At 46.2% G+C, this 23,260-nt stretch overlaps 2 protein-coding genes and 1 long non-coding RNA gene across 6 annotated transcripts in view; 2 read left to right on the forward strand and 1 right to left on the reverse strand.

Annotated features, from left to right (window-relative positions):
* The window catches only part of NHERF1 (NHERF family PDZ scaffold protein 1), a 60,389-nt gene extending 58,088 nt beyond the window's left edge, over positions 1-2,301 (forward strand). For both annotated transcript variants that reach the window (XR_014522073.1, XM_083487247.1), the window contains exon 6: positions 825-2,301. Coding sequence is in view for 1 of the 2 variants with exons in the window: in XM_083487247.1 (XP_083343373.1) it covers positions 825-1,004 (180 nt within the window). In the remaining variant the exon portion in view is untranslated. The remainder of the gene's footprint in view (positions 1-824) is intronic.
* LOC310699462 overlaps positions 1-23,260 on the reverse strand; it is a 222,481-nt gene that overhangs the window by 178,657 nt on the left and 20,564 nt on the right. The window lies entirely within an intron of this gene.
* The window catches only part of LOC310699373 (polycystin-1-like), a 77,586-nt gene continuing 64,322 nt past the window's right edge, over positions 9,997-23,260 (forward strand). For 2 of the 3 annotated variants that reach the window (XM_083487082.1, XM_083487083.1), the window contains exons 1-6: positions 10,003-13,505; positions 14,756-14,827; positions 18,159-18,230; positions 19,245-19,408; positions 20,442-20,716; positions 21,977-22,355. In XM_083487082.1, the coding sequence (XP_083343208.1) occupies positions 12,958-13,505; positions 14,756-14,827; positions 18,159-18,230; positions 19,245-19,408; positions 20,442-20,716; positions 21,977-22,355 (1,510 nt within the window). In that variant the 5' untranslated portion in view covers positions 10,003-12,957. Of the gene's footprint in view, positions 13,506-14,755; positions 14,828-18,158; positions 18,231-19,244; positions 19,409-20,441; positions 20,717-21,976; positions 22,356-23,260 lie in introns of all 3 variants that reach the window. The other variant, XR_014522057.1, reaches the window with a different exon arrangement.

Genomic DNA, 23,260 nt, shown 5'->3' on the forward strand with positions numbered 1-23,260 from the left:
TTTCACTGAGAAGGACACCTGCAGGCCCTTAACCGGAGCAGCGGGTTAGAGGTTTTCTGGAACTTTTGCTAGATCTAGGTCAAGTGAGAGAGCCAGGGTGTGTGTGTGTGTGTGTGTGTGTGTGTGTGTGGAAATCCACATCACTGGACAAGATTTCCTCATTGGTGACTGGAGCAGAATATGCATGGCTGGTCCAAGTGTAAATTATTGGACCTACTTATTTCAGTTCACACCTTTCATGTTCACCCCCTCCTTACTCTAGCTTTCAACTAGTTGCGGCATGATACTCCTTCTGCCTTGGGTGTGTATGTGGGGGGAAACGTGGAGACAGGGGGAGGTGCAGTGGGGATGGCTAGGACGCACAGCTTATTATTTCTGTTATTTTGTAGAGATAAAAACTTCGATAAAAAAATATTTAAAAAACAACACAATTTAATTGTCATTATATTAAATACGTTGTGCCTCCACTGTTGGGAGGCAACATGCCTCTGAATGCCAGTTTCTAGGAATCACAAACTGGGAGGGTGGGTGTTGCACTTAGGTCTTGCTTGTGGCCTTCACAGGGGCATTGGGTTGGCCATTGTGAGAACAGGATTCTGACCCTTGATGGGCCCCCATTGGCCTAATCCAGCAGAGCTCTTTCTAATGCTCTTAATTTAGCAGCAACAACAACAACCCTGTTAGCAACTGTGGTAGGAAACAAGAAACTTGTGTAAAAAGAAACCTTGGGTGCCTTTGCCTTCAGTTGTACATGGAGGCTTAGGTGGGGTCCGCAGTGATTCCTCTTGGCCAACTTATTCTTGCTTTTTCTCTTTGCTGCCCAGTCACCCTTGCAGCTCAACTCTCCAGAGAAGGGAGAGAAGCACAGCTCTGTATCCGACCCAGTTCTTGACTTGGACATCCCACTGGCAGTGGCCAAGGAGCGAGCTCACCAAAAACGCACCAGCAAAAGGGCGCCGCAGATGGACTGGAGCAAGAAAAACGAACTCTTCAGCAACCTGTGAAGTATCCCATCCCGCAAGCCGGGAGGAGGGGCAAGGCCCAGCCAACCTGGCCAGCTTTTTCTCCTGCCCCTCCATTTTTTCCCCTTGGAGGAGGGGGTTATTCCCCCCACCCACCCACCCACTCCCCTCTTCCCCTCTCTTTGCCAGGGGAACAGGGGCAGGATCTTACACTGTCCTCTGTAATCTGAAGAAAAACAAAATGGCATCATGACTACTCCTGCACAATTCTGGAGAAGCAATTCTATTTTTTAAAAAAGAGAATGACGAGACACTTTTATACACTGTCTATAAATAGCTGAGTAAGTTCCATGTGAGTTTGTGGTGAGGGTTTCTGTGAGCCTGAAACTAATGTGGTGTCCATATTGAGCCCATGGAGGGGGTGGAGGGAGAGCGTACTGTGGCCTGTTAGGTCTGAGGAGAAACATGCTGATCTTTTGTTCTCTCCCCACTCCCCCAATTCAATTGGATTTTTTGTGGGAAACACATGTTCACAATAAGGTTTTTGAGGTTGCCTGGGTTGGGGATTGAGGAGAAAAACTTGTGGTGCTTAGCCCTTCCTAAATTCAAAGTGGTATCTGAAACCAGCCACCTAAAACCAATAGCCCCATGTAGGTTCTCATCGCAGAGATACCCTGTTGGATGCTGACTTGAGCCTTTCATTAGAGTGCTTAAAACCCTAATTTTGACTTCCAGCAGCTATTGGGTGGGGGTTGTGAGCACACGTCCTCTCCTCTTCACAAGGAACCGTTTTCCTTTGACTGGAATGTCTGTCCCTGACACTCCATTTTTATTTTTAAAAAGAATTTTCTTTAAAGCAATCAATGGTAAAATTATCTATGGGGTAAGACCCATGAACTTGTTGCACCACTTCCTGTATGTATTTCAAAGCTTTCTGATGGTAAGACGGAACCCTTGGAAACTGCTCTGACTGGAATCCTGTGGGGGGTGGTGTGGTTCTTGTTTTGGCTGAGAGGGGGGAATCTTCTGATCTAATACAACAACTGAAAGCAGCCAGGAAATAATATCCTGTCTTCAACTCTCATTCCTGGAGATGGAGCCAATCAGGGTTTTTTTATGATAATGCTTAATTAACAGTTTATATATAAACTGTTTCATTTTCTGGAATGTTTTCTAATTATAGCTCTCTTTCTCCTCTGTCTGTTGTGTATGTTATGGAAATTATTCCTCCTCTACGGATGTGTTTTGTTCTTGTTTTCCTTGATTGTTTGTTATGAAAAATGCAAGAGAAGAAAAAAAAAAAGAACCCTGTTTACCAGAAGGGAAAAAGTCACCTTGATTTTGTTTGTGTGCGTGTGCTTATTTTATGTTTAAATCTTTGTAAAGTTCCAGAGCCTTGTGGGAAAGCTCAGCACAGCATGTGAGCGGTCAACCCCTCCTGGCCTTCCAGCCTCGCTCTCCCGAGCTCTCAATTCATTACCAGGAGCTGGTTCATGTCAACAGGATGAACTCCAGTACAATAATGCCACCACCCAAGCCTCCAGCAGAATCTTTATTGGTTCAACTTACGATGACCATTTGTGCAGGTCAGGGTGGAGATGAGAGTGGGGATGTTTCTGGGAGTGGGTTGGAACCTATACCAATCTCCAAGCACAGCAATCACAATCGGCACCACCATTCTTATTTCAGTTTATATCCTGCCCTTCCTAAGAAGCTTGTTTTGCAACACTTTTTCCTCCCCTGGGGGAAGGCATACACAGTTTTGCTGTTGCAACAGCCATGCATTTCAGGCCGAAGCCATATCGTTAGGGTGGCCATTAGGAAAAGCCTTGGCAAGGAAATGCACTGGGGGGGGGCTGCCTTACCCACCCAATCCCGTGCCACCCATTTTTCTCATGTACTCACTGGGGCATGGAGTTGTTTTGTCCAGAGGGGGATTTGCATTTGCGGGATCGCCAACTGTTTTAAAAGCAGTGGGTTTCTTGAGAGCTGCAGTGGCTATTGAATCTTTTACACTGCTGCTCCTTTGTTGCAGCTGAGAACCTGTTTGTTGCTGTACAGAGAAGAACCAGCAGCTTCTGTAGAACTTGACCAGCTTTCTTTTTATAATAACAATAACAACAAATTTGTGCAAAGAGAACCAAGTGGGCTGTAAAATGCCGTGCATTGAGCTCAAGAGCAGCTGTTACCCAGGAAAATCAGGCTCAAGCTGGTCTCTGACCGTAATAATAAATTATTATAATAATAAGAAACTCAGGGTTCTTCCACACTTCCTTTTGTGCTGCATTTTTAGGAAGCAGGTCTGGGTTTTCCGTGTGTGTGTGTGTCCCTGTGTTTTACCACTGAATCAGAGCAACTGGCAATTCCAAAAGGCTGCCTAATCGGCAGAACTGGCAGGTAAGTTCCTACAGTTGCAAAGAGTGCACAGTAGGTTAGACCATAAAGCAAATTTGCCAAGAGGCCACTTGTGAGTTGCTGAAAGCATCAACATGTTCTTCTGCTCTGGTGACCGAATGGCTAATTCTGTGCTATGCATGGCTAATAAATGACTGAAAATATATAAAAAAGCACCAACCAAGCAATTCTCATTGGCACCTTTAAAAAAGGGGAGGGGGAAGGGACAATTTGTAGAATACTTTTAACAGCTTGGATGTTTTAGAAAATAAATTACTCCAGGCCATATAGGTGTGAGTTTTATAAAATTGCTAGTGTGTGTGTGTGTGTGTGTGTGTGTGTGTTCCCCTCTCCTCCAAAGTATCACTGCAGGTTCCTGATTGTGAACAGCAATTTCTCTCTGCCACTGTCTAACCCTGATTCAAGTGTGTGAAGCTGCAGTGGAGTCTACCACGGTTCAGAGCCAGGTCTTCTCTTTTGCTACAGATGAAGCCGTAGAATAGAGAGCATTCCATTTGCAAAGTGCTGACCCAGTAATTTCTCAGGACACACGGTGAGGCTGGTGCACAAAGGCACCATACATTTGTTTGCTCCCTGGGCCAGAAGTGAGGAACAATATTATGAACAGGAAGGATGCTAGGAAGTCATTTGATACATGGTGGTTGTGTGCTACTGGTCAGCAAAAGCCATTCGTGCTGCAGATATGAAGGCCTTTTTTGCTGACTAGACAGGAGAGAGGTGCTGTGGTTTAAAACATTTCTATACTGCTCTGAGGTAAAAAAAAAACATCCAGGGCAGTTTAAAACTTATAGAATTAAGTCAAAACAAATCCACACAGCATTTGGCAATGTTAAAAGGCAGCACTTTAAGCACACAGAGAAGAGGGGGGAAACCAGTAGCACAACCTTTCCTGACCATTGTTTCAAAAGCTTCACCTGGTCTGTTCCTTAAAGGTAAAGGGACCCCTGACCATTAGGTCCAGTCACGGACAACACTGGGGTTGCGGTGCTCATCTCACTTTATTGGCCGAGGGAGCCGGCGTACAGCTTCCGGGTCATGTGGCCAGCATGACTAAGCCGCTTCTGGCGAACCAGAGCAGCGCACAGAAGCGCTGTTTACCTTCCCGCCGGAGTGGTACCTATTTATCTACTTTTGACGTGCTTTTGAACTGCTAGGTTAGCAGGAGCAGGAACCGAGGAACAGGAGCTCACCCCGTCGCTGGGATTCAAACCACCAACCTTCTGATCGGCAAGTCCTAGGCTCTGTGGTTTAACCCACAGCGCCACCTGCGTCCCTTAGGTCTGTTCCTTAGCAGAATTCAAAATGCCAGTGCTACTTTCACATCAACTTGCCTCTTTAAGATCTTCCTGAGGCCCATTTTCCAATTCCTCCATCCCCTGCAAGTGGTGACAGGCCTTTTGGTGGTGGCCACTTGTGTTTTTTACCTTCAAGGGGATTTTCATTCTGTAATGGTGTCCTTCAGATGTTTTGAGCTACACCGTGGCTGTGCTGGCTGGGGTTGATGGGAAGTTTTAGTCCAAAAGACTAAAAACTACTCCCAAGAGGTTCCTATCCTCACTCCCAGCTGAGAGCCACAGGTTGGGAGAGTCCTTTAGTAAGCTGAAAGGTTCGGATATCTCTGCAGAAGGTGGAAGCAAACCCATACACTTCAACTGGTCCAGATGAGAACGCTTCTGACTGGCTAGCCTTTCCATGATGTAGAAGCACAAGGAAGCCCCCTTGTACCAAGGCAGGTTCAATCCCTGTACAGTACAACTGCACCTTTGCAGAGAGTTGGACTACATGATCCTCAAGGTCCTTTCCAACTCTACGATTCTATTCAGGGAACGGCCATAGCAAAGTGGTAGAGCACCAGTTTTTCCTGAAGAAAGTCCTGGGTTCAATTCCTGGCATCTCCCAAGTAGACTGGGGGGGGGGGGATCCAGTCAGAAAACCATAGAGTGCTGCTGCCAGACCAGTGCTAGATGGACCAATGGTCAGCTTTCTCTATGTACCATAGGTCCACCTAGCTCATAACAACAAAACGGGGTAATCTTACCCTTTCCACCTTTGATTTTGTAGACAAAATTTATACGTGAAGCAGAATAATTGCTTGAGAATGCTAATCCCAGGGCGATTAGCTTCAGCCACAAAAACAGCAGGGGCTGGAAGGGGGCCCAGTCAGCCCTTCCATGGGTTAATAATGTCTGTGGATTATTAAAGCGCTGTAATCCCCATGGTTAGGAAAGGGGAGGGAGGTTGGCTATATCAGCTCTATAATCTCTCCCTGACTGGGATAGCTCCCCAGAGAACTCTTCCCGTAAGCGCCACTGATCGTTCTAGTGCATTCCCCCTGCAGCACGGAGAGAGTCTTAGCGTGGGATGCTTGCTCCTAAAGACAATATGAGAGGCATCAGTTACAAGCTGTCACAACCCTATTGGCGTCACAAGATGCTCTGTAGGCACCTCCCCGCAAAATGCCCCATCTAGGAATGTGGCTGCCCCACTGAACAATGATGGCTGGCCAACTGGCTGATAATAGATAAATGCAACTGTGTGGTGCAAAAGGGCTGAGAGATCTGGCATCTATTGAGAGTCCATGATAGGTGGATGGAGAGGCAGTAGGTACCGTACATTCTTTTTAAAAAATAACAAAAGTTTGACAGTTCTCTTTGGGGCCATAACAAATCTGACAATAATCACACAATTAGTACCAGTAATTGTGGTGAATAAGTTATTACAATTAACAATATAATTTTAATGATTATAAGCAATTAATAATTAGTAATTGTATCATTTTAAAATAATAAATAGCATCAGTGTGCATATTTGAATCCATATCATTTATATTTTATTAAGGTGATTTCAGTTAAAAGAAATAAGAGTGATACAGTACAGAAAAAAGGGAAAGTGAGGGAGAAAAACAAGGATACTTATTAAAAGCGAAAATATACAAAAAAGAGCAATATACGTATTCCCATACATTCCTGTATAAAGTGGTATAGTGTTATTGTCCTAGTGCTTATGTAAATGTTAATAGCCTGCTACATGTTGTATAAACTCATTCCAAATGTTATATTTATCCATACAGAGTCTGTGCCTGTAAACAGTCAGTTCATAAACTGCCAGTAATGTCATATCACGAGTCAATTGATTGAAGGGTATCATATCTTTATTTTTCCAATTCCTCAATCTCAATCTCTTAGCCACCATTAGGGCACGGAAAATCCATTTCCGTTGTCCCGTTGATAATTTCCATATTTGAATCCATATCATGAGTCAGCAGGGAAGAGTGGGTTTAACAATTTTCCCCCTAACATCCGTGGCCCCAATCTGGGTTTTCTGTGTCCCCCCCCCCCACATTGCTGCTATTTTGATCAGCTGAAAAGCTCTTTGTAAAGAGTAGCCAAATGCCCTTGTTGTTCCAGAAGCAGATGATCTCTATTTGTAGATGCCCATCAGGGTTTTATATACATTGGGGCTGAAAATGCATTTCTGCCAGATTAAGCACAGCAAGACAGATGGCTTTCAATGGGTACGAATAAACCGTAGGATAAAAAGCACAAAGATCATTGATGGATTTGACTGGACAAGAGTATACACAGAGTGCTCCCAACAAAGCCTACATTCCTGTGCATGCTCTACCTACAGTGAAGACAGTGGAACTTCTTTTTGAGTAATGGAATGTGCATAGGATTGTCCCGGAAGCTGCATAACTTGCAGCAGGGAAAACCTATAAGGGTCAGGTTCCTCAGACGATGCAGAAATATCTGTGCAATCTTATGGATAGGTTTTGTGGAATTTCAATCTGCAAGTGCAATGCATCGGTTTGTTTTGCCGTGGACCAAACCATTTGTATTCTTGCTGTTTTGATCTAGAGTGGTGGTGTCTCTTAATTGCATCTGTAGTCTTGTTAACCACTCTCGCCCAACAATAAAATTGGACTGGCTGGCTGGCTGACATTTAGTGGGGGAGCTGGGCAGTCCTGAGGGATGTTTTATTGATAAGTAGGCAGGGTAACTCTGGATGGTGGTCCACAAAGTTTTACTCAGAGTAGACCTACTGAAATTAATGCACCCAACTTAGGGCTCATTCTGCTTTTTGCCCCCTGCTTTCTAGGCTTTAAAGCACAGTGTCCGAATGATGTTTTTCTTTTTACCCGGCGCTGTCCCCACAAAAACTTGCTCCTTAACACTGAATCAGAACAAATGGCAATTCAGCATTGTTCCATGAAGAAATCCCACTCACATATTGTAACCAAGTGACAGTCCACTAATCACAGAGTGACCAACGGGGTTTCCACAGAAGATCTTAAGTCTTGGCTTGGTCTCTGTGCTCTGGAAGTAGGTCTTCTAGGTACTTTGTTTTGCTGGTCCCATACTGTGGAGCACTCTCCCAGCAGAAATGAAACGGGCATCCTTGCTTTTGACTTTCAAGCATCTCTTTGAGACTTTTTTGTGTGCCCCCAGGACTTTGCAGCTGCTTTCATGTTTTTTTAAAAAATAAATTAGTCATTAATCATGGCATTATTTGCCCTCCCCTTGCCTTAAAGTAGCACCTCCTGGGAGCTGGAACACACATCTTGCTCCACGGCTGCCACCTTGTGGCACGTGCTTGGCACAAGTGTCTATAACATATTTATAAAGGCCTCTTTGATACTATGCACTGAAAGCAGTATTGTACCACTTTAAACCATTGTGGCTCCCTGCAAAGAATTCTGGGAATTGTAGTTTGTTAAGGGTGCTGAGAGTTGTTAGGAAACCCTTTCTTTCCTGCACAGAGCTGAAATTCTCAGAGTGGCTGAACAGTCAATCCCACTTCCTGGGGAAACTCTACTTCTCAAGATTCTTTTGGGGGAAGCCATCTCTTAACTGGCATTTTGGCAAATGCAAGTAGATGTGGAGAAGGAGGAGAAGAAGAGGAGTTTGGATTTGATATCCCGCTTTATCACTACCTGAAGGAGTCTCAAAGTGGCTAACATTCTCCTTTCCCTTCCTCCCCCACAACAAACACCCTGTGAGGTGAGTGAGGCTGAGAGACTTCAGAGAAGTGGGACTAGCCCAAGGTCACCCAGCAGCTGCATCTGGAGGAGCAAGGAAGCGAACCTGGTTCACCAGATTATGAGTCCATTGCTCCTTACCACTACACCACACCGGCTCTCAGGAGTAAGGATGCTTTGGTGGTTCCCAAATCTACTGGTTGCAGGAACATAACAGATGGCCTTTCCGGGCCACTAACTGGGACCTGGGTATAACAGCAGGGTTGGGGTTTTGGGGGGGGATTCACTTCTGGATCAGAAGATGGCATCAACAACTAAAGAATCAACCCCAACTAAAGAATCATGGCAAGAAAAATTGATGGACTATGCAGAACTGGCAAAACTGACATACAAGCTACGGGACAAGGATAACTGTGACTTTAAAGATGAATGGGAACCCTTTGCATCTGAAGATGCAACAAAGCGAACTGGACTCCTTGGCTGGCTTTGAATAAACATTCACAAACTTTTTATTGATAATAATCAGCTAAATAGTTTGAGGATCTATACAACTGTGTAACATGCAGAAAACAGCATTTTTAGAGAAATCAAAGACTGGAACTGAGGGAAGTCGGGGGTGGGGGTGGGTGGTTTCTGTGGGGGGAGGGAGGGAGGAAAAATGGGAATAAGGATGATATGTTTCTGGATAATATGTTTTGTTTTAATTTTGAATTAAAAAGTTATTTTTTAAAAAAGGAGATGGCATCAACAAGTAAGCCTATTCAGCCTGGTACAAACAGATCACTCCCTACTACCTCTACAAACCTGTTTCTTACCTGGATTTGCAGCCATTTGGGGTTGCTGTTTACCCAATTAAAGATCTGTTTCTGCAGTTTGCTGCTGCTTTAGTTTAGTGAGCCAGGGCAAGCCCAGTTTAGTGGGGATGTTCTGAGTCTTCGGTTAGCAAGCATCTCACTCCAGGGAGCTCACAGGACTCTGTAAGCAGGAGAGGGTGCGCAGGGGTGAGAGCATCAACTGCCCAGGGCCATTTTCCTATTCCCGAGGATCACTGTGACGGAAAGTGCCAAGTAGACCGGAGGTTGGTTGGTGGTGCAGTGCCGCGGAATTCCACCAGAGTAATGGGGCTTACAAAGTACTGGGCCGGAGCCTCCTTCTGATTGGCTGTGGGTACAGTTAGCCAGAAGGGGGTGGAGACAAGCACTTTGTGAGGGGAAAAGAAAAGGCAGCTGAGAGTTTTTGGTTCTTGGGGTTCAAGAGGGATAAGAGTATAGCTTCTGAGCTGTGTGTGTGTAATTCGCCCTGAGGAAATATCTACAGCCAGAGAAAGAAGCTCTGAGCTTAGAGTGATAGTGCCTTTTAATAGTGTACAGACAAGTGAGAATTGGGAAGCTGCATTTGAGGCAGGAGAAGTGGAGTTGTGAGGGAACAATTTACTTGGGTCTCCATTCAGCCTGAGGGGGGGATAGATTTTCTGGAGAAAATCTTAAGTTGTTTATTTAACATCTTGTTCAGAATTGGAAGCCTGTGACAACCACTGAGTGAGTGAGTGAGTGAGTGAGTGAACACACACACACACACACACACACACACACACAACAACAACAACAACAACAACAACAACAACCACACTTTCTTGAAAGAATTCTATTTCCCAACACAGCGTTCGTTTTACCAATTTTGTTGTAATTTTTTTCCCCTGCTTAAGTTCCCTAAGTCTCCAAGCACCCGTTTCTTAAAAAGCAAAAATAGCCAGTAAGTAGTAAGAGGAGGCACACCCCAGAGCTTTAACATCATTTCCTTCTGCAACACAACCCATGACTGTAGAAATTCTGTTTTCTATATAAATTTATTTATTTGGTTTTTCAAATTAAGATTTTACAGAAATATATCAAACATAAATAATAAAAACAAGATTCCAAGGAATTTCCTGGACTTCCATGCTCCCCTTTGTCGGTCCTATTATTTCCTCCTGCATCTTTTATGATGATCCAGATCATTTACATCTCCATTGTGTCCAGAATTCACCCTTAAACTACAAGTGATATTCCAATCCTGCTAACAATTTTAACTACTGTAGAAATTTTTGTGTGTATCATGCAAATGTTCTTAGGTCAGCCTGGTCCTTGTGAGGGCAGCAAGTGTCGGGTGCTAGGAAAATGAATTGTTGTGCCTGACACCCCTCAATAAATCCTACATGTGGAAGTATTTTTATGCTATTCATATTTACTTGAGAGCAAGTCCCACTGACTCTTAGGTCCACACACACACATTTGCACTGTTAAAGGCTGTGTACACATTCCTGTTTACTCTGCAACCAGTGCAGTCTCACTGCTAGTTTGGGAAGTGGCCTATGCATGACATTAGCCACAGTCCATAGTTCTCCTGTACCTGTCCTGTTATTTCTTATGAAATACTGCATTTTGATGTGTTTTTCCACAATTTGAGGGGGAAAACCCACCTTAGCTATGATTTAAGCAGGCAATGTGCATGTACACAGCCAAAGAGTGGTTGTGAACCATTTGGCTTCATTCACAACTGAAAAAATGGCCCTTCCTAAACCCAGGGATGGGGAACATTTTTGCAGCCCAGGGGCCAACTTCTGGGAGCTGCATGCCAACGGGTAGACAAGACCAGAGGCAAAAATGGGTGGAGTAATTAATACAAATTTCACCTTTGTACAGCAGGCTAGTTTGGACACACACACACACACACACACACACAACCAACCAACCCCCTCTATATTCCATCAAGGCAAGCGAGAGGCATGATCAGAGTTCAAAGACACATTCTAGCTAGGCAAAAACACTGAAGGAAGTTTGGAGGGCCACATTCCTTGGCCTGAGGCTCCCCATCCCTGCCCTAAACGTCTGTCTTTTGTAGGTAAAAGTAACTTGTTGGCTAAGAGGACGGTGGGGCAATCTTCTGCACACCTGCTGCTTAGATGTAGGCTCCTTAGATTTCGGGGATACTCTCAGGCCAGCGAGTGCAAGGTCAAATCTCAAACACATCAAGGAATTTTTTTCCGTGCAATGAATCTTTTCAAATTCCCCTGCCTCTTCTCTCTCTGCCAGCTCTGCATGTTGGAAACTGCTTGTCTGCTTGTTAGGGAGGGAGAGATGCTAAGCAGGGGAGGGAATATGCTACACTTCTCTTGGAAGCTCTCGCTGGCTGATCTGAAAGTAGCTGGACAAAGCGTGTAGGAGTTTCTGAGAGGCCCCTGCTGTGTGTGGGGGTGTGAGGGGGGGTGGATAAAGAGAGGGAGAGCTGATGGAAAGAAAGCAGCCTGCAGTTGTGCGAGGAAAGGCTTTTGGCTCATCGTCATCCACTGCACAGCTCCAACCTGGACACCAAAGCCGGCACATCAGGAACAACCTTCTACAGGACTTGCTGACCTTCCCTGGGAATTGTTGCAAGTCCCGAAGCAGCCAGGCCATCTCCACTATGTAGCCAAGCCAAGTCTAGATGGAGGATTCAAAGTGTGCTTTTAATTATTGGAAGGCTCTTTTCTTTTAAACTAGAGCACCAGGACAACGCATCAAAGGAATGCAATATAATTTCTGGGCTTAACTGCAGGATGGCAATAGTGCTGCCATGTCAACTGAGGACAACAGATGACAGCGGCTGGGGAAGGGAGGTGATGAGGAAGAAAAAGGATTTATAAGGTATAACTTGGTGGGTGTGAGCATCTGTGCAAAGCAGGACTCCCTTAATCTAAACTCCCGAGCTGATGAAAAGTCAACAAACAGCATTAGAAGTTGTCTCCCTCCTTTGTGGGGGAGATAAAAATTTCTCCGCATTTTTTCGAAGTAAATGGAGCAGTCAAGCTGGATCACAGCTTCCTCTCTTGTTGCTTTTGTGAGCTGAACAGGGTCAACAGGCTGGAAGGCAGTCTCAGCTAATTCACTTTGTGCATATGTGTGACATACCGTTTGCCACATTAGTCCTTCATGGTGGCGCTTCCTTGTTCGATGGCAGTGACGTGGCATGCCAGGTGGTGAAAAGACTCTTTGCAAGGAGTGTGCAGCTTGTGGCACTGCTGAATGTATGCCAACACAGCCATCGTTTTTGTAGATGAGAAGAAGCCAAGTGGGTCTGGATATGATGAAGTGGCTATTCTGAGGCACCTGCCATGCTTTGGGCACAACTTGGTCGTATTTATAGTAAACTCGTTACGACTTGCTTGACTTCCTCCTCTGCCTCTTATCTCCTGCTTCTCTTAAAAATAATTTGAAGCAGAGAGTGAGATTAAACACATTTGTGCAGTGGAGGGCTGTAGAAAATCCACCTGGCAGAAAATTGAAAAGAGCAAAGTGGCAAAGTACATTTGTGGCCAACAGGAAGGTAAAAATTACTGTAAATCTAATAGCTTTCTCTACATGGATTTCCCGAGAAATCAAATTACAGCAAAGTGATCCTTTGTTTGATTTACTCCTTCTGCTTAGTTAACTCAGTGCCATCCAATATATCGCCCTACCTGAGAAACAGGGCAGGAAACTAGAGAGACCATTGGTTTGAGGAAGCAAGGCTTTTTGTTTGCATTGCGAATTAAGCCAGAAATACTTTGGAAATAGTAGCTTGGCAGCAGTGGGGCAGATCTGAAAAATGCTGGGCATTGTGTTCCTTTTGCACTGTTTGGTTTTGCTCACCATGGGTTTGCACTGCTTCACCACACTAAATAAGCTCTGGCCTTCCAAAGAAACAGTAGCCAGTAGGCCGCCTGACCACAGGGCTATCTTCTGCCATTCCAGTGCCCTCCTCTGTGTGGCCCTACTGCTTTGTAGTCTCTGCACAGGTGAAGTGTCAACGTTTCCAGGGGACAGTCCTGCACCATCAGCAGCAGCAGCGGAAACAGGAGCTAAGGCGAAGCCACTCAAGCAGTGGAGCTCTGCTAAATGCAAGGTAGTAGATCCTTGGAAAGGCTGGAGCCAGGGGCTGAGGGAAAAGGAAAGGCACCAGGTTTCAGAGGGCCTTGGAGGAATGAAGAGGACGACCTTGTCGATCAGAGCCAGATGCCAACAGGAGAAGGAAGAGGCCCTGGCAATCCTGTGCCCAGCAAAGTGTGCCTGCACAGTCACAACTGTGAACTGCTCTCATCTGGGGTTGCTGGAAATCCCAACAGAAGATCCCTGCTCACTGAACAAAACAATCCTGTAAGTAAGCTGCTGGGGTGCTTTTGCTCAGCGATATCCAGTGTGTATGGGGGGGGGGAGTGGGGGATGCTTTAGAGATTGTAGTAGATGCTCCTTTCCCTGCGAGCCTGTGATGACTCACAGGGCGGGAGTTGAAGCATGTTCACTGGTGCTGAGTGGTGCCGTCTCATGGGAGTAAGCATTGCGAGAATGTTTGGGTCAGATGGAGCTGACCCTAGGAGCTTGCCAAAGAATGCTCACTCCTCTGACTGCACATGCTGGCTCCTGACCCCTTGGCTCAAGGCACAGAGCCCTCAGGGAAATGGACCGGGAAGAAAACAGCCATCGTTATTTTTTCGAGGCAAATTACCACCGAGCAACCACCCTTGAAAGGGTGTACAAAGCGCCGATGTCTACCTCACAAGGGAATCCCACATCCTCTCATTTGTAGGTCTGTAATCACATGTACAGGGCCAGAATCAAAGTCAAAGGAAGTTATCTGTACAGTTGTGATGATCTGGGATGCTGTGTGATTTACAGTTTGGGCTACCAGCACAATCACTTCCACACAGCATTTAATAATATAATAATAATTTATTATTTATACCCCGCCCATCTGGCTGAGTTTCCCCAGCCACTCTGGGCAGCTCCCAAAGTGTTAAAAACAATACAGCATTAAATATTAAAAACTCCCTACACAGGGCTGCCTTCAGCTGCTTATTTCCTTGACATCTGATGGGCAGGCACCACTGCCGAGAAGGCCCTCTGTCTGGTTCCCTGTAACCTCACTTCCCGCAATGAGGGAACTGCCAGAAGGCCCTGGGCGCTGGATCTCAGTGTCCTGGCTGAACGATGGGGGTGGAGATGATCCTTCAGGTGTACAGGACTGAGGCCTGGTTTAAAGTTCTCTTAAGGCAGGACTATGTATTGACATTGCGGGGCTTGTTTCACATGCCCATGTTGCTTCCGCAAATTCCACTTTGTCCTGCTTGAGCTGCCTAGCCTCCTACCTTTTATATGATACTAATAAGATGATTCTCATACATCTGCATGGCTGACAGTCTCTCTTCATCATATCTAAGGGAACACCTGGGGCTCATATTATGTTAAGAATAGGAAGGAATGCCTCAGCAGTAGGGAGCCAGTTTGCACTGTGAACTGATCACCATGGAGAACAATGTGGCATGGTACCGTATTGAACCAAACTGCTGTTTGCCAGACATGGCTTGTGAGATGCTGTTAACGAATGTCACTCTTGGTTTTGAATGCAGTGATCTTTCACATAACCACCTGAGCATAGTCCGAAGAGAGGAGCTTGCTGGGTACCCCAACATCCAAGCATTGTAAGTGGATTCCTGCATAAAACTCCTCCAGCATAGTGCTGCAAATCACTTGCCACGCCATCGCTATTTGTGGAATCCCAAGATTACTGTCCCCATTCCAACTGTGTGAATATGGGGATTATAAATACCCAAGAAATGTCAATATGCTAAAAAAAAAAAAACCCACTTTCCTTTTCAAATTCCTTAATCCAGGGTGCCTAGGCTGTTGCTTTCCAGATGTTGTTGGATTATCATCCCTGAACATCGGTCACACTGGCTGAGGCTCAGGAAAACAGCTGGTGGGGAGATTGGCTCAGTGCAGGTGCTGGTTCATTCACACTATGCCAACCTCCCCACTGCCTCGCCCCTTCCCACTGGGGGCTCCTGCTGGGGCTGATAGAGGTCCAGTAATACCTGGAGGGCTACAGGTTCCACACACCTACTTATAATAATAAAGTCCAAACTGTAAAGTTTGAAATGAACTTGGTAGGTTTGCAATCATAGAAATGATTTTCCAATTTAGTCTTAATTGCAAAATCTGACGGCTAGCAGAATGTCTAAATTCTGGTTGTTAGTAGTTTGTTAAGGGTTGCCGGTCAGTTGTAACTCTGTGCGGGACAAACTACAGTGCCCAGAATTCTTTGAGGTGGGGGAGATGTGCTATAATAATAATAATAATAATAATAATAATAATAATAATAATAATAAAATTTATACCCCGCCCATCTGGCTGGGCTTCCCCAGCCACTCTGGGCGGCTTCCAAAAGAATATTAAAATACTGTGATACATCAAACATCAAAAGCTTCCCTAAAGAGGGCTGCCTTCAGATGTCTTCTAAAAGTCTGGTAGTTGTTCTCTTTGACATCTGGTGGGAGGGCGTTCCACAGGGAGGGCGCCACTACCGACAAGGCCCTCTGCCTGGTTCCCTGTAACTTGGCTTCTCGCAGTGAGGGAACCGCCAGAAGGCCCTCGGTGCTGGACCTCAGTGTCCGGGTAGAACGATGGGGGTGGAGACGCTCCTTCAGGTATACTGGGCCGAGGCCGTTTAGGGCTTTAAAGGTCAGCACCAACACTTTGAATTGTGCTCAGAAGCGTACTGGGAACCAATGTAGGTCTTTCAAGACCGGTGTTATATGGTCTCGGCGGCCGCTCCCAGTCACCAGTCTGGCTGCTGCGTTCTGGATTAGTTGTAGTTTCTGGGTCACCTTCAAAGGTAGCCCCACGTAGAGCGCATTGCAGTAGTCCAAGCAGGAGATAACCAGAGCATGCACCACTCTGGCGAGGCAGTCCGCAGGCAGATAGGGTCTCAGCCTGCGTACCAGATGGAGCTGCTACACAGCTGTCCTGGACATGGATTTAACCTGTGCCTCCATGGACAGCTGTGAGTCCAAAATGACTCCCAGGCTGCATACCTGGTCCTTCAGGGGCACAGTTACCCCATTCAGGACCAGGGAGTCCTCCACACCTGCCTGCCTCCTGTCCCCCAGAAACAGTACCTCTGTCTTGTCAGGATTCAATCTCAATCTGTTAGCCGCCATCCATCCTCCAACCGCCTCCAGACACTCACACAGGACCGTCACCGCCTTCACTGGTTCTGATTTGAAAGAGAGGTAGAGCTGGGTATCATCTGCATACTGATGAACTCCCAGCCCAAACCCCCTGATGATCTCTCCCAGCGGCTGCATGTAGATGTTGAAAAGCATGGGGGAGAGGACAGAACCCTGAAGCACCCCACAAGTGAGAGCCCAGGGGTCTGAACACTCATCCCCCACCACCACTTTCTGAACACGGCCCAGGAGGAAGGAGCGGAACCACTGTATGACAGTGCCCCCAGCTCCCAGCCCCTCAAGATGGTCCAGAAGGATGTTATGGTCGATGGTATCAAACGCCGCTGAGAGATCAAGCAGAACTAGGAAACAGCTCTCACTTTTGTCCCTAGCCTGCCGGAGATCATCAACCAGTGCGACCAAGGCAGTTTCAGTCCCGCGATGAGGCCTGAATCCCGACTGGAAGGGATCCAAATGGTCCGCTTCTTCCAGGCGTGCCTAGAGTTGTTCAGCAACCACTCGCTCAATCACCTTGCCCAAGAATGGAAGATTTGAGACTGGGTGATAGTTGACCATCATGGCCGCATCTAAAGATGGTTTTTTAAGAAGCGGCTTAATAACCGCCTCTTTCAGCGGGTCTGGGAAGGCTCCCTCACGGAGGGAAGCATTCACCACCCCACGAAGCCCATCGCCCAGCCCTTCCCGGCTAGCTTTTATAAGCCAGGGTGGGCAAGGATCAAGAAGACAGGTGGTTGGTTTCACTCATCTAAGCAGCCTGTCCACATCCTCGGAGGTAACAGGTTGGAATTGATCCCACGCAATTTGACTAGACAGGACTCTAGCACTCTCCCGCCCCGGCCCTGCTCCCACGGTGGAGTCTACCTCTTCCCGAATCTGAGCAACTTTATCCGCAAAAAATTTTGCAAAATCATTGCAGGAGATCATGTGGCCCGTACTGGGCCCCGATGTAGCAGGTGGTTCCGCTAAATTGCGGACCACCTGAAAAAGTCTCCTGCTGCTGTTTTCTGCAGATGCAATAGAGGCGGTGAAGAAAGTCTTCTTCGCTGTTGCTACCGCCACTTGGTAGGCTCGACATTGAGCTCTAACCTGTGTCCGGTCAGCTTCAGAATGGGTCATCCGCCACCGGCGCTCTAGCCGTCTCAACGATTGTTTCATTGCCCTCAGCTCCGTGGAAAACCACAGGGCTGTCCGGGCTCCATGCAATCGGAGAGGGCGCTTCGGAGCCATACACTCAATAGCCCTGGTTAACTCCACATTCCAGTGGGCCACCAGGGAATCAGCTGAAAGGCCATCAACATGGGATAAAGCATCCCCTACCACTCTCTGGAAACCATTTGGATCCATTAAGTGGCGGGGGCGGACCACTTAGTCCTTTAAAGGCACTATGTGTACTCAGTCGTAGTACAGTGGTACCTCAGGTTACATACGCATCAGGTTACATACGCTTCAGGTTACAGACTCCGCTAACCCAGGTTAAGAACTTTACTTCAGGATGAGAACAGAAATTGTGCTCCGGCGGCGCGGCAGCAGCAGGAGGCCCCATTAGCTAAAGTGGTGCTTCAGGTTAAGAACAGTTTCAGGTTAAGTACGGACCTCTGGAACAAATTAAGTACTTAACCCAAGGTACCTCTGTAACTCTCTTTTGGAGTTTACTGCACCAAGAGACAGGCCTTGAAGTTTTCTGATTATCCTTCCGTTATCATCATGCTGCTTCTCGCTGATGGACACTTTCCCTGCACCTTGCAATTTCTTCCAACATTTCATTGTGGTCTCAATTCTGCAGGGACCTGAGCTTCAACTGCATCCACACCATTGAGGAGGGAGCCTTCCACTACCTGGGCAAACTGAGGACTCTGTACGTACCATTATCTGGCACGATCTCGTCTATGAATCTTCCCCCTTTACCTACCCCTCACACCCTGCCTAAAAACCACATGCAGAAACCCTTTGGCCTGCCAGATAATGGCCAATGGCCAGGTATGATGGGAGCCAGCCACATCTGGAAAGCTATTGGTTCCTGGTGATGTCATTACAGAAAGATGTCAAGGAGATTTGTTCCCTTATTAGTAGTTGCCTTCATAGGTTTAGCTCAGTGGTGAGGAGCTTGTGGTCGTCCAGGTGTTGTTGGACTCCAGTCCCATCACTCCAACCAGCAGGGCCAGTGGTCCATGATGATGGGAGTTGCAGTCTAACAACATTAGCCATGCATGAGAGGGAGGTATCTTCAGGCTCAGGGGAAGCCCAAGGTCTGCAGAAGCACAAGAAATGGAATGGGGTATTTTGGGAAAACGACAACGCTTTTGAACAGTAGCATTCCATGTGCTGCAGCTTTTTGTTGCGGGTGTCACTTGTACCTATGGAACAGCAAACATATCTTCATCTTGATATAGCCCACTGTTTAAAAAAGCTTTGAACAGAGACTTGGTAGTGCCCTGTTCAAAGGTGGAGATCTTGCTTTCTTTTCCATTTTAGGGTGGAGGATTTCTCTAGGCCCACCAGGGGCACTTGTGCCTCACCCCACATTTATATATTGTTAAAAGGAATATTACCAAATGGCAAATCCACAAGCGAGTGGACTTATTGAAGATTTGGGGCTTTGGTACAAACATGATCATTTATCCTTAGACAGCAGTCACTGAATGCATCTCACCTACTGAATTATTTACGCAGACAAAGTAAACACAGAAATTTTCTGATTGCCTTAAACAATGATCTGTTGAAATGGTGTGGAAGTTAAAGGAGCAGAGTTAATGTGCTGGCCACTGCTCTCTTTTGGGGGTATGTGTGTTTTGTGGCAGCGGGTTTTCCATACAGCCTGAGGGAGGTGACTGACTTTCTTGCCCTAATTCCTTCCCCTTCTTCCTGACAGCAACCTCATCTCCAACAGTTTCACATATGACTGTTCCTTATGCTGGTTGATGACGTGGGCACAAGAGAGGCACGTTCTTGTAAGCAACACAGAATTGCTCCGATGCGTCCCGGAAGCCACTTCTGGTAGCGCCAAACCACTGGATCTCTTATCACTGACCCGCAGTGAGTAAAATACCTTTTTGGCCAGCCAGATGGAAGAGTTTGTTGTCACCTTCAATGCTTTTTCTTATTCTTTCACCTCGGGGCCCCGTGGAGCGTCTCAGGTGTATCTTATGGATGTAGCTGTGGTAGGAATCCATCTAATATGTGATTGTTGGGAGTTCCCACCCCACCGATTGCTGGTGAAGGGAGTTTAGTTTCATCCAAAGCCCTGCATGTCAGTAGCTTTCTTCTTCTCCTCTGTAAAAGCCAACACCGTGGTTAGACGTGCACAGTTAGTCTATCAGATGTCTGCCTACTCTCACAAAATCTGCATTATAAAATAAACCAAAACAAAACAAGCTACTGACAAAAGCTGTGGTCCTGGTGAGGAACCTGGTGCCCTCTGAATCTTGTTGTACTCAAACTCCCACCAGCCCCAGACAGAATGGCCAATGGGCAAGGATGATGGGAGTTGCCATCGTTCAGCAGCCTCTGGAAGGGCAGAGGCTCCCCAGTCCCACTACAGAGACTCAGACTGGAAATGACTGTTGTCCGAGGCAGCCCTATCTACACCACATATTTATATCAGTTTCATATCACTTTGCCCAAAGAATCCTGGAGCTGGAGTCTAGTTGAGGTTGTGGACAGTTCTGTTGGACTCCTGGCCTTCTCCTTCAGGAGAAAACCTAGCTCAGTAGTACAGCACGCTAATGTCAAAAGCAGCTTGCCTCAATATCCATTGCTGGCAGTCACAAGCAGGAGAGTGCTTTTGCTCTCAGGTCCCACTTCTGGGCTTCCCAAAGGCATTTGACTGGCTACTGCAAGAACAGAATGTTGTTTCTGGACTGATTCAGCAGGACTCTGCTTGTGTCTGCATCCATCTCAGTGTTCACTCTGCAAAATGGGAAGAGCTTTCTTGCCTGTTTAGCTGGAATAGTTTGTAAAGTGTAAACAAAGAAAGCTGTGCAAACAGAAACCAGAACCGAGTTTTTCAAGCATCTGTCCATAAGTGGTTCAAACGTTTACCGTGAGTTTTCTCTTCCTCCCTTCCCAGCTGTTGATTTTATCTCCTGTGTGAAGGACACCCTGACCAGGAGTGATGCAGTCCTGCACTATTCTTACCTTTCAACTGGTACCCACACTCAGAAGTCCTGCCTTGAACTCTGCTATAGCAAAGAGTACACCTATTACGCCATGGACTTTTTGGATCGTTGCCTATGTGGATCTCTAGGCAGTGAAGCAGAGGTGGACTGTGGGAAGGTGTGCTCCAATGAAATCCAGAGCCAAGTGTGCAATAAAACAGTCATCCATGCTGCATACCCAATTCAGGTAATGGAATCAGTTCTAATAGCATTTCTGCCCAATTTTGTGTTTGGGAATTGTGGTTAGGAAATCCAACTCATTACTTCCCTACAAGAATGGGGAATCTGTGCCCCTCCCGATGTTGTTGGATTCCAGGATAGCCCAGTGGTCAGGAAATGATGGGAGCTGTAGTCCAGCAACATCTGGAGGGCCACAGGTTAGCTACCCCTTCTTTACTAAGTGATGCTGATGATGAGCAGATTCTTGGCAGAGCACATCCTTTGTCCACAACATGTTCAATCCCTGTCATCTCAGACAAGAGAAATGGGACCTTGGTGACCTTGAGTTGCTGCCAATCAGACATGACAAAACTAGGCTTGATGGGCTAGTGGTCTCTGACTCAGCAACTTCACATATTCACATCAGATGGTGAGGGAATTTCTAGAGGGTTTGTAAAGGGTCCTGGGAAATGGAAGCTGCCCCTGCCAGTGATGGAAAATAAAAAGAGTCAGTGGTGAGAGGCAAAGGCCACTTTAAAATTGGCAGTGCAAGCTCAAGTTCTAAAACAGTTCCTCTTCCTTGATCTCCATACATAAGCTGGACACCTTGTCTCTCCCAAACCCAGTCACTTATTTTAGAGGTTAGAGCAGGGGCACCCAAATTGTGCTTTGTTCAGATGGTCCACAGTGTATTTGTACGGATTTGTGGCTGAACATTAAATACTCATACTCACATTTTTATTGTTTCATTATATTATTATATTATATTATATTATATTATATTATATTATATTATATTATATTATATTATATTATATTACACTTTGTAAATTTAAAACTCATTGCTGGACCATTACTGGGAGTTTAAATTTTTGGAAAAATTAAGTAGGCCATGCAAGACTGTAACCAGTCCATGCTTGTTCTGGAATGCCTGGTCTTCAAAAGTGTCTCTGAGTCTTTAATTTCTGCAGACATTTGGCAAATATGCTTCATCCAAAACAGGACTTCTGTACCTTTTGTTGCTGCAGTACTATGAGAACAGGTACAGTTAATGCACAGAACTCCTTTGATCTGGATCTCCTCTTCATACTACCCAAAATGTTATCATCTGCACGGCCTCTAGCTGAGTGCTGTATAAGCTGCAGGAATTAGGAATAACCTGATGTTATTAATGAGTGAGGGACATTATCATTCTCATGAAATTATACCTTCATCCTATTTATGCTTTGGGTTGGAGGAAGGGAAATTAAACCTGAGTCAAACCTTCCTACCTGCTTTTTCTGTTTAGGTGAAACTCTCATTCACCACACGGCAACAGCATGGGCAACTTGTTGAATTCACTGCCAATATCTCACTGCCTGGCATTCTGTACATATGGGACTTTGGAGATGGAGGTGATGGAAGTCTCAGCACCACAAACCCAAGAGTGCTGCATGCATATCTTCCTGGTACCTATATGGTGAAGGTTGAGGCCCTGACTGCTGGAAAGAGTCTGTTCCACAGAGCTACTATTCACGTGGTCTTGCCCGTGAAAGCAGTAATACTTAAGTGTCCAAAGGTTGTGCTAAGACACCAGAACAACATAGACATCTGGATCCATGTCGAAGAAGGTACTGATCTGTCTGTCATCTGGAGAATGAAGGATCCAGGAGGCCAGGAACTTCTTGGTGAGATAAGTGATGCTGCAGAGAGATGTCTATCAGTGTCCCACTTGGGTGGGTGGGGAAGCTGGCCATTATTTTGAGTTAAAGGTAGACTTAAGCATGGATGCTTTAAGTAGCGTGCCATCTCCTCCATCCTGGTGGGCCGGATTCTGGCTTACCCCACCTTCAGTGGGCTCTTTTGACAGGAGGGTGAGACCTGTCCACTTGTTAATCACCTGTCATCACTATCTGATGTCAATTGTGGGGCAGGGGTGTGTGGTTAGGGGGTGGGAATAGCCTCCTGGGCCAAACTGGGACCTATGTCAGGCCTAACTAAGCCTGCAGGCTGAACGTTCCCTACCCCTGTGGAAGGGGAAGACCATGGTATGTTTATCAAGGGTGTATTTTTGAATAAAGCTTCCAAGGTGTTAAAATTTTGGTACCAACCTCAAGGGAAGTGTTCTCCTAAATGTTATGCAAAGTTGGAAGCTGTCTAAAATGGAGATCAAAGCAAATAAGTAGTATATGGCCCCTAACAAAAGGTGCAGGATTTATGGTGGGGACAATCTGAAGGGGATCAAGGTTATTTAGGTGTGGATAAGGGAGGAGCTACGACTGGACCTAATGGTCAGGGGTCCCTTTACCTTTACTTTAAGGGAGGAGCTGCAGTTAAGGTGATGTGGAAGACTAAAGCTGGCTTAAAGTGGCTCCACCAAACCTCTGGAATCTCTCAGGATCTGAAGCATGTCTGTGAGAGAAACTGACCTTATTGCAAGCGTGATGGGGACACCTGGACTTCATGTTAGGATATTAGGAAAATGGAAGGAAGAGGGACAAAGCAGCAGAGCAGAGGCTCTAGAGAAAGCAAACTTGTCAGTGTGCAGAAGGCCGAAGGGGAACAGCAGATGTGTAACCAGGGAGACTAGGGG

Source organism: Podarcis liolepis (assembly GCF_965112155.1).
Source record: "Podarcis liolepis genome assembly, chromosome: 2".
NCBI classification, from domain to species: Eukaryota; Metazoa; Chordata; class Lepidosauria; order Squamata; family Lacertidae; genus Podarcis; species Podarcis liolepis.